This window comes from Cydia pomonella, chromosome 1 (assembly GCF_033807575.1).
Source record: "Cydia pomonella isolate Wapato2018A chromosome 1, ilCydPomo1, whole genome shotgun sequence".
In the NCBI taxonomy this organism is placed as follows: Eukaryota; Metazoa; Arthropoda; class Insecta; order Lepidoptera; family Tortricidae; genus Cydia; species Cydia pomonella.
The window spans coordinates 3718653-3730687 of NC_084703.1; the positions used below are offsets into that span (position 1 = coordinate 3718653).

Here is a 12035-nt window from a genome sequence, read left to right on the forward strand (position 1 = left end):
AAGTTATTGCAGTTCAAATTTCAGTGCATAATTAATACTCGATAAACTAATATATATTAAATTACGCCTGACTATCTCAATATTACATATTATCACACTGATCGCTTATAACCTGAGGGCGAATTCGACTCGTGAAATGGGAGTTCGTGAAATGACTGCCGTATTTTAACCAGTTATCGACACTGAAATATCGATGGTTTTCCCATAGATATATTTAATATATTTTACTGTACATATGGTACTAGCATATTACGTTACTGTGTCGAACATTTAAAGGGCCATATGTACTGTAAAACGTTGTACGATACATGTGCGAATAGCAACTCATGTCGATTTATTAATTTATCGCCACTCGTTTCGAATTTCCTATTTTTCGCACTTTATCGTAATGTACTATTTATTTATTATGTTTTAATTGTAAGTGCGTAAGTATTGTACCTACTAGTATTATTTCGGAGACGACAATATATAATAAAGTATATTTTAAAAGGCCGCTTAATTGAGTAAGTTACGAATATTCTTTCAAAATAAAGAAAAACTTTTAGACAATAATTACATTTTTGGTACAAGATGTTATCGCTGACTGTACTTTTCATTCCACATGCAACTAATAGTCATTGAAATAGTTTGTTCACAAGGTTCCCCTGCGCTCCCTCCTGTCTCCATCATCAGATCAGCTCCATGTCATTTACATATGTATGCAAAGTTAGATCCGACGTCATTCAGCCGCTTTAATGTCGAGCAGTCTTTCTGGACCTCGTCGATTCAGGAGCGAAAACAGATTTCATATATTTTTTTAATTGCTCCTAGTTAGGGTTCCGTAGGTAACCATGTCCGTCTGTCTGTCTGTCTGTCCGAGGCTTTGCTCCGTGGTCGTTAGTGCTAGAAAGCTGATATTTGGCATGGATATATAAATCAACAAAGCCGACAAAGTCGTAGAATAAAATCTATTTTTTTTTATTCAGGGTTTCTAGGACGTAAATTAGGAATGTTTTTTTTTTTGCTTCAACCCGACAGTGTGGGATATCGTTTGAAAGGTCTTTCAAAACTAATAGGGGTCTTCAATAAACATTTTTTGATAAAGTGAATATATTAGGAGGTAATCGCTCCGAATGAAATAAAAATGTGTACCTCTAACTTTTGAACCATAGGTCAAAAAAATCGTGGAAGTACAGCTTAAGAAAGACATTAAATGAAAGCAAACATGATCAGTTTAGCTGTTTTTGAATTATCGCAAAAAGTTTCGCCTTCATTTTGAATTAGAATATTGCAAATCGGAATTTCGGCTTCGTAGAGTGTTATCTCTTTCTCTATCATTGTCTCTAACTGTCACTGTCGCACTAATATGGAAGAGTAATAAAGAGAGATGACTACTCTACGCTAAGGAGCGTTAACGATTGGCACTTTCTAAGTACCCTGGTGAAAGCATTTGAAACTGATTTAAGAAGTCGGTTCTTTGATGTTCAAGTTAATAAAAGTGAAACCTACAAAATTCAAGTCACAAACAACATGTACGACTTATAAAAAATGGACTTCGCACATTGAACCGCCATTTCTTTGAAAAGTTTGAAAAGTTCATTGCACGTGGTGAAACTTGCTAAAATAAGGACGCCAAGCTCGAACAATTTCGCACATTGACTCGCCTATAACATTGAGGCAAACGAGGGCGCGGTAGAAGAATGTCATGGACGAGAAATGAAAACCGGACAAGTGCGAGTCAGACTCGCCCACCGACGGTTCCTTACTTTTTAGTATTTGTTGTTTCAGCAGCATCAGAAATACATCTGTGAAAATTTTAACAAACTGTCACGGTTCATGAGATAGAGCCTGGTGACAGACGGACAGACAGACAGACAGAGGGACAGCGGAGCCTTAGTAATAGGGTCCCGTTTTACCCTTTGGGTACGGAACGAAACTGTGTGGAAGCTAGCAGCACGGAAAACGAATCCGCATGACTCCAGATAGTGACATACAGAAATAAGGTCACCGACCTGCGGGATGGAGATGGCACATGAAGAAGAAGACCAGCCTGTTTCTATCTCAATCGCACGAGCGTAAGTATATTAGAATTTTTGTACCGAGATTTTTCTAAATAAATTCAGATGTCCCTAGCCCTAGGTAGATTTGCAATACTACGAGCTGTGAGATGACAGAGTCGAATCGCGCCATTAATTTGGTTCAATAGGCGCACACATAGGTGATTATGTAATAATTATACTACCCGATAGCGACGCAAATTACAGGTTAACTAAAACAATAACTAATATGACGTGTAATTATCTGCTGACTAAATCGAATGACGAATCCAGCAACGTACAAACTATTATGATGTATTCAAAAGGTACTTAAATACAAAATACATTACGTAGCGGCCCCCTTTTTTAAATATCTATCGTTAAATTTGAATAATCACAATTATTTAGCAATGGCGCTAGTGAGCACGTTGATGGGCTCTCAAAGACACACTTCCCAACTCCTAAAACATTAACTTAAGAGGCTGTCAATACCTAAAGCGCGCACACTGTCTATTTCTATCGGAGTAAATGAGATAGCATTGTCGCATGTTACTGGGCCTGGGCAAGGGAATAATAAGAAAAATATTGAAATAAAAAAAAGTGGATAGTGTAATATTTTACTCAACCACGGTTTAGATATAAATGTTTTGAAATTGTGATTTTAATTGCAGACCCATAAGTCAAAACAATACATAGAACCGTTTAATTGTGATTTTAAGGCCAATCTTTGAAATTATTTTCTATCGAGCCGATTTCGTTCAATCATGTATCGAGTACAACCACGGTCTTTGAAATATAATTAATATGGACATATATTTTTCTTACTTGACTAAACCAAATAGTCTTTCTTAAAAAACTGTTTAAGTAACATCAATTTCAAGGACATTGGGTGTTGACAGCCTCTTAACAAAACCACTAATCAGTTTACTACCACTGGTAATATCATTTCACACGAATATCATTCGTGTTCCATTCGTAAACTCATTATTGTCACATACGTTAATCATAATAATTCGATAGACGAAAACAAATTGGAGCTCTTTGACTGACTATCGGAAATTGAAATACGCAACGTTCGAAAACGGCCTAACAACGGTAAAACGTGGACTCTATAACGAAGGCATAGGGTATATTTTAAGAGGGTAGTTTGTGGCTAACGTTGACATGTAGGTTTATAGAGCGACATTTGATGCCCAGTTTTGGTAAAATCGACGTGGATTGTGCGGCTACATCAACGTTTTGCTTGATTGAAAATTTCAGTACCCCTAGTGTAAATTTATTCGATAGCGAGACGTGACGTACGCGTTTGCGTTAAGTCTCATTTTGTATGGGATTTTTCAGTTTTCAAAACGTCCCGCTTGGCGCGCTGTTTTTAAATCCCAAAATCCCAAAAAAAAACAGCCGTCGAATAAATTTACACTAGGGGGTTCGGTTCGTAGAAACTGTCATGGTGTTGGAAGATTGGAAAACAAATTCGTTATTGCGGTATTTTTACAGACTGTCAGCCCAATAGGGTTTTTTCCAATTTTTTGAAACGCTTGTACTACGTTCTATATAACTAAAAGTTGCCCTAAAGTTCAACTTTTATACTAAAAACGGCTTTAAATATGTTAAATTAACAAAATATATTTTGACAGGTGCTTTCGCGGCCAAAACGCTCTTTGAAAATCTTGTGACATCACAGTTTACGGTTTGACACATAACTACATACACACGTAGAAGATACGAACTGTCAACTGACATTTGTCATTTGTTTTTTATTGCCTAACTGTCAACAGTGTCAATCCGAGAGTTGTGACGTCATCAGAATCTTCAATAACGTTTCGAGTTTGGTCACGTGACATGTGCCAAAAGATATTTTAAATTCAATATTTACAAAAATATGGTCATTACAGGTCCCCTAAAAGTAGTTTAACATGTTCTTATAATCCCAAAGAATTTATTGGGATACAATTCTGCCCTAAGATTTGTACATGGAAACAACCCTATTGGAACGTGCACTGACATTAAACTGATATCGGTTTGATTCGGTCCGCGTCGGTTATAATATTATAATGATATTGAAATCATATTAACTAAATTAGGGGTGTGTCAGACTACACAGACACCGCATTATGAAGCGTTTAAAAACCATACACAACGGTCACCACACACATGTGCAATAATTCGAGCAGCACAACTACAAATCTAGAGAAACCAATAGGAAAATTATATCAAAAACAGCAAATTTAATTATACAACAAGAATAATTACTTGCCTTTCAAATATTTCACAAAACATTAATCTAAACGTTAAATGCCAATTGAACATAAATTAAAACTGTTGAAGCAAAAAAATCAAATACAATAAACAAATAAAATAAATAGACAACAAACATCATAGCATATATAAAATATCAAAAAAAGAGAGTGATAGACGTATTTATCGACGTAATAGGTATAAGCATAAAACAACGGTATCTCCATTCTCATGGAGACAAGTTTCAAGTTCTCACTTGAAATGGAAAGAGACGGATGATTTTTATCCTTGCGTGTTATCACGTCAATAAGTCTGTTACACGCCCGCAAGATTAGTTCAATTTCCAGACAAGGCAAGGTTCCCCATGCTGATTAAAGACGTTAAGCATGAATATCGTACATTGGCGGGTCAATGTATGAAATTATTTACAGACCAACTATTCCCAACGAGGTAACTTTAAACAAATGCCAGGATTGCACAAATCAGAAGCTTAAAGCAGAAACAAATTTATGAAAAACAATAGACGGTAAAGTTAAAAAAGCTCTCATAGCCATTAAAAAAACAGACAACATCAAATAACACATGAAAGATCCATTGCTTATCAAATCAGAAGACAAGGTTGCTCTAGACGTACGGATACGAACCAACTAGGGCTAACGCGGTCGGCACATTGAATCCGGCACGCCGCTCCAGTGCGCGAGCAGGACATCGCTACACCCATACATAGCGTTGTCTCGCTCACACATCTAGCCTCTAACTGACCTCTAGCTTCATCCGAGTCGCTGATTGGCTCGTCCTTCGCAGCGGGCGCCGTGAACAGAGCGGGCCGAGTCGGCGACGGCGATATCTTCCAGTCTGCCCATCCGGATTTCCGGATCGAACCTGTCGCCGAACATCGGACCCTTATCGTACGGTGATATACGAGGCCGAGAAACTTGAGAGGCCGAGAATCAAAGCGTACAATAAATTTAATAGAGGTGTTTCCACATTTTTAGTGAATTAAGAGTCTTACTGTTTAATCCCCAAGAAGGCCTACGAGAATCTCTACTTGTGGCCTATCATAACTGCTCGGAAAAAGGGTATTGCCTGTCTGGATCCTGGGTTAGTAAGTAGGCATTTGTTGCATCTGAGATTTGAACGTAGAACGTAACATAAAAAAATAACGGGATCATATAGGTTACTGCTATTGTCCGTAATTAGGCCTAAACCATCCCAAACCATATAACCTAAATGAACGAGGCCTGCGACTAGGTCCTACAGATATTAACCAGACCTACGGCTATGTCAGCGTACCTTTGGCCACGTCTGAACAGCGCAGGCCGAGGAGGCGACGCGGATAGCACGACGTCACCAAAACGAACTACAAAAGACGACTGTGATCTATAACCTATACGGGACAGCGAGGCCTAAGGTTGATTAGCGTACCTTTGGCCTCGTCCGAGTCACTGGGCTCCTCCTTGACGCTCGCAGCGAACAGCGCGGGCCGCGGCGGCGACGCAGATAACGTCCAGTCTTTTTTGCCCCAACTGCTTTTCCGTGATATCGAACCTGCGGGTGTACGGTGGATGTGATAAAATACCTAACCATCATTTTACCGCATGATTTAAGATAGGCACTGTCGCAGTCACGTAGATAAGAGAAAGGTTTTCGGTTATCATTCGGTAAGGGTAAACGAGCTATACTAGATATAATCTATAAGATATAGGCAAAGCGATGGGCAATATCCATTCCATTTTAATAAGATAATCAGTATTCAATGGGTTTCATTTAAATAAATTGATAAAAGGTTTTCGTATGCCTTCCTCATATAATTTCGAGTGAACTGACTGTAATACATTCTTTAAAATGTATGTTTTTAAAATTACATTCAAGCATACAATTTTCTGTACGATAACAATACTGTTAGGACTGTACCAAAATTTGTGCGACTTGGCCTTACTGTCTATACAGACATGGATACTTTAACTTTCATCAAAGAGAATTTTAAATAGAGGTGTATTTACAAAGATAACTTTGAAGCCACGTAAATTTACTGTCATCTTTCGACACATGATTAAAACTGTTAGAACGCCGATATATCTTAAATTGGTTAAATATCACAAAGTGCCGCCATCTTACCGGGCACAACCTAAAGGTTATGGCGCCATCGCTCGAAACGATGCCGCTATACCTTGGGCCTTTGGCCTTGGGCATATAAATATAAGATAAAGATAAAAAATATGTTTATTGCACAAGAAGTTGAGAATGCAAGTGAGCATGCACCACAGCTGAGCGAGGAGCGTTGTGCAAGCAAAAATCTACAAATAGAAACACGAAAAATTGGTGAAAACTAATGGCAACACATCCTCGCACTTGCTATGGCGGATGCTCTCGTCTAAGAGAGGCCTAAAACTCTACAAAATCAACTCGTAGCATTCAATTCGCTCGGCGGCATTACGGCGTAAATGAAGCATACTATCCTATACCTATAGAAGCTCTACGATCTCTATCCTTTACAAAACATTTTTTCTTTCAATTATTTTTCTAACATTTATTACTAATTTACTTATTAGTTATTACTAATTTATCAAATTATTGTAGCTTTAAAAACTCAAACAGCCGATAAATATGCTTTTGTACAGAGGAGACAGCGAAATCCTCTTAAAATTCGCTCTGCGATTAAAACTAGGTACTTGTGGCTTCTGTGGCGAGCGACTAGCGGTAAGGTCAGCGGGGCGTGCAGCGTTGCGTCAAGCGTCCAAAAGATTTGAGCAGCGTACACTGAAGCAGCTTGCATACGTTTGCATTTCTTTTACATGAACGCCGCTGGTTGCGCGTTCAGTCAGTTTGCACTTTACGAGACCGAAAAACTCTCGAGGCCTAAGTCCGACGCTTACCTCTAGGCTCGTCCGAATCGCTGGGAGGTTCGTCCTTGACGGCAGTGACGGTGAACAGCGCTGGTGGTGTCGGCGACGGTGATGCCACCGACCAATCAGGTTGTATTGTGCCTGTAAAGAAGGTATCAATTTAGGACAAGTGCAGACGTTTCACTAATTGTGAGAAGTTATCTCAGTGTCATGTACGTGTCATAGGTGAGCAATAAGAATACCATTAATTGTAGATCGGATAAAAACGTAAACTAAATAATCATAAAGAAATACCGATAGCATTACGGCATCTACGCATTAGCAGTACTATAAAAACGCAAATAAAATAAGTCTATGAAATGTCTCAAGCACGTAACCTTCCTAACGATCTCCATTATTATGTAATAAATAAAAAGAAGATAAGTAGAAAAATATGGAGACGAATATATATATCACTCGCTCAGTACAATTATATTATTCTACGTTGAAAATTTTAAAAATACTGTACAACCTCGCTAATCCATCCGGTCTTGACGCCGGGCACATTATTCGAAGCTGAATTTTATTAGCTGCACTTTTCTATGTACAGTCACGTCTGAAAATATCGATACGAAAGTATGCCAAAAATATGTATACACTACCTTAATATATGGGCAATAAAGTCGTGTATACATATTTTTGGCACTTTTTTCGTATCGATAATTTCAGACGTGACCGTACAAGATGTACAAGCATCCTATTTTAAGCCTACCAGCCTATTTTCAAGTTCAAGTCAGTAGAAAAAGGCGCGATATTCAATTTTTCTATAGAATGTCAACTCTCCTCGCTTATTATTTTTTTAATTTGCCGCCTTTTCTACTGACAAGGTCGCTGTGCCAGAGCATATTTACTAAGTGGTTATGCTAACGTGGCTAACGAGTCATATACATCGTGGCGGTCGGCTTAGCAAGTAGTTGATTCTATAGGGTTTGCATCTGTCAAAAGTTCGCATAGATGGTGCCAGCACAGGTTTCACCTGCCTCTAGTTTTGTCACATCTAGGCCGTATAGTTCCAAAAAATAATTTGACACAATTCTTTTTTTGGAATTTCACGGTCGCCTTGGTAACTTTGGTTGTCTTCGAAGTATTAACAATAATACATTCGTGAGTCAGTGCCAAGCTCAACGTTACTGCCAGTGCTTAACGAGTCATATACATCCCGTATTAGAAGCGCCCGATTTGCGTTACGGCTAACAAATTTGCGTGCCATGTCCTGACTTTAAAGGTCCCTACCGAGAATATTATCGATTTGAAATAAAAAATATTCTGATCAATAGACTACCTTTGTGTATATTATAAAAGGCTAAAGAGACCGCGAATCAGTGTAGAATCACAAAATAAATTTTCCAACACCATTTATTTTACGAGAATACACTTCCCTTCCCAGGATATAAATAAAACTAGTGAAGGGACAATAAAGAATCGATAATAACTTATTTGTTATGCACGTAAACATAAATACTAATCAACCAGATAAAATCATATAATACAGACTAGGCCAGATTTTTAGACTCCTGTGAATTTTCAATATAAATCTTGGACTTAATTTTTCGTATCATAGAAATGTCGTATCGACGCTGATAGGTGTGAACTCTTTCGGTCCGGGAACGACCAAATAGTACCCGTAAATCGTTACCTTTCAGTGGCATTACGCAAAAATAATTAGTGGTAAAGTTTAAGATGCTGGTATGTAAAATGCTGACAGTTATTTAGCTGATCAACATAATAGATCCCTATTACGAGTAACAAACAATTTCGCACGTATTTACCAATCCCTCAAGCCAATTTATTCTCAGGCCAAATTTGGTGGACATCCCAGCATCTGTATACAGTCAAGGTCAAAATATAATCACGTGCAACGAAAATGGGCCACTTTGTGTGGAGAATTCTATACAAACTGAACTGGTTGCATTGCCTTTGTGAGAACGTGAGCCGACAGAATATTTGTGTTATTGCTAATTGAATGAAGTAAATTTTCGCAAATATTTTTATAGTTTCCTTTTTATTTATTATATATTATCAAGAACAAGTAGCAAGTCTTACGCTTCTTAAACATTGATTGTAGTGTTGTATGATTGATTGATTGGTAATGAATAATGATTTATTACCTACATATTTAGCAGAAATAAAATACGGATAATACTTGTTACTTTACAGAAAACATGTATTTTATTTTGTTTCTATAACAACTCCTACTAATATTTGACCATGACCGTATTGACGAGGCCTAAAACAGATGAAGGGTTACCTTTCGAGTCCTCTGTGTCACTTAGTGGCTCGCATTTCTCGGGAAGTGGGAAGAGAAGTGGTGGCAGCGGGGAGGCCAGGGTCCAACCTCGGATCTCCTCGAGGGGTGGCGGACCTAAAGCCGGATTGACATTTAGTTACCTAGTATAGGCCCTTATTAATACTATCGAGGCTTCCCTTCCTTTAGCCACTTCTTTTCAGCGGTAGCAACCCTAAAACCTATGTATCTTTAATTCTAAGCTACTTTACGTTATTTTACTTATTTCCTCTCAAATTTATAGCATAAACTATAATAATTGACGTGGTCTATAAAGATGACATGGCCTACCTATATACTCGGGTTTTGATAATCGCGTTATGAATGCCTGTATTTTTCTTGAGATTCACCCCAGTGTTAAAAAGGAGGCCTTCAAGAGCTCAGTACGTGTCGTGGCTTTACTTAATTAATTTATCGAGGCCTAAAACTACGCAAATAATGCAAGGAAAGACCGACAAGATGGCATAAAAGCTAAACTTGGCGAACCTACATAAACGACCAACTACTGACGAGTATTAATACCAAACCCTACGACAGGCAAAACCGAATGGCGTAAGCTGTGTTTTTACATCTCAGATACTAAAATGATAGACACCGATTTTGTACTAAAAGTACGGATTGGGCATGTGCGGTCAATCGAACAATCATTTTAGTATGTATCTGTAAATAAAAAAAAAACAAATGCACTAATGAAACTAATAAAGCGCCTACATTTGGCGATCCTAGACAATATGACTACTAAAGATAACTGGACTTGTAAAAAGCGGTTTGAATGAATAAAATCTATCTCTATTTTTTATGTGCTTCGTCGTCCAGTACCCACAACACAAGTCTTATTGAGCTTTCATGGGGCTAGGTCGATATGTGTAAGATTATCCCTTATTCTTCTTGTTACACCCTTTCCCACCACATGTACGCTAACGTAAATATACAAACATTTCAATATACTGAGACGGTAGTAAACAAGCGTGCGGTCCACTTGATTTGAAGCGATCACCACAATCTACTAGTATGGGCGCTTATTACTTTAGTGAAGTTACACGCGCGTTGCCAACCTTTTAAGCATACAAAGACTCGTGGTTACTTGATAGGTTAAGACGAAAGGGGACGAAGTGACGAAACTCCATACATAATCCTCATTCTCCTGTCTGGATATCAAGAGTTTTGGAAAAAAAATATGCTGTTTGATGTAACCTAACCACAGCAATGACCCTTCGTTTGATTTTTAGTTGTATATTGTTATAACATAATTATAAGACTTGGAGCTTTTAAAAATTGAGTCAAATTTCTGTTTTTGGCTCCTAACTCTTATAATAAAAAAATCTAAGTCAAACGAAGAAGCATATCTAGGGTTAATATACATCAAAATGTATAAGAATATTTTCCATAATGTCAATCCAGGGAGGAAAATGGGGACTACGTTTGTATGGAGAAGCGGTCGTCCACTGTCCTCTTAAGTACTGGAACAAACGACAGCTCACATACAGTCTAGAGGTTTTGTTTAGATATTTGTGTAGGTACATTGCCAACACTGTGCTTCTTTGAGAGTAAAATTGCGAGGCCTAAAACCACGAGGCCTACGTACCTTTCTCCTCTGTGTCGCTAGGCGGCTCGCTCTTCACCGCGGCCACGAACAGCGGAGGTGGCGAAGGGGGGGAGATAGGGGACCTCGCCCACTCCTCTTCGGAGCGGCGTTTGCTGCGGGGCTCCTCCCGGAGATACCTCTCCATTTCGTAGCATGTCTGAAACGCGGTATGGTTTGTTTAGGATTTTTATAAATGAATTAACTTCTCGAGTCCCACAGGCAACGTAAAAACCTCTAATCTGTACTCTCACCAGGAAATTATACGCGGCTTTAAGCGCAAGCGACTGCGTCAACTCAGACGCAGTGTATCTCGCTTGCACCAATGTCAGTACGAGGGAGATGCATTGTGAATTAGTTTACGCAGTCGATGTCGAATATGTCAGTGTCAAAGTTATGGTAAGAAAGAATAGCCCTCGGGGCTACGAAAGGCAAACTTGACATTGATGCCGACTGCCATTTTGTCCATTTGTTTCATATCAATCGAGGGTAACAGCTATGAAAAATTCACATGAAAACTAGATTATATTTTCAAAGATCACTCCGACCAAAACCTGAAAAAGTTAAAGTCAGCTCGATAGAAAAAAAAAAACAAAAACAAGTATAATTTTCATTTATTATCATTTGTATAAGTATTTACCCTGCATATAATTTTAGTATAAAATAACTCTATCAAGAAAAAATATAAACAAAAGTATTTCAGACAATCACTTATCATGGCCGATACAACGTGAAAATATCCGTTTTTTCGGACGCTCTCCTTCTGCATTCTGTTTTGTTGTAGGTGCAGTAACAGTGACAGACTCTGTGAGAAAGAAGACAAGAAGATGATAGAAATTCAAGCGGGCCGAGGGAATAACAAGTAATTTTACCTAACTGACAAGGTTTTTTAGACCCCTGCTTATTTTTCGAGACAATTTTCCTTCTTTCTTTCTATTACTCACATAACATTTGGTTTAATTGGCGTGATCACCAATTTTCTCTCACAAGTATACGCGCTGCGCTATATCCTTTGTCTCTTTCTAATTTCC

General features: G+C 38.3%; 1 protein-coding gene across 3 annotated transcripts in view; it reads right to left on the reverse strand.

The window, feature by feature from the left end:
* Positions 1 to 11317, reverse strand: part of LOC133516548 (Krueppel-like factor 7) — a 31391-nt gene extending 20074 nt beyond the window's left edge. Inside the window, exons 1-5 of one of the 3 annotated variants that reach the window (XM_061849576.1) lie at positions 11008 to 11317; positions 9387 to 9500; positions 7130 to 7240; positions 5679 to 5801; positions 5016 to 5135 (exon numbers count right to left, since the gene is read on the reverse strand). In XM_061849576.1, coding sequence (XP_061705560.1) covers positions 5016 to 5135; positions 5679 to 5801; positions 7130 to 7240; positions 9387 to 9500; positions 11008 to 11152 — 613 coding nt within the window. In that variant the 5' untranslated portion in view covers positions 11153 to 11317. The remainder of the gene's footprint in view (positions 1 to 5015; positions 5136 to 5678; positions 5802 to 7129; positions 7241 to 9386; positions 9501 to 11007) is intronic. The other 2 variants (XM_061849646.1, XM_061849693.1) reach the window with 2 other exon arrangements.
* Positions 11318 to 12035: the final 718 nt, after the last annotated feature.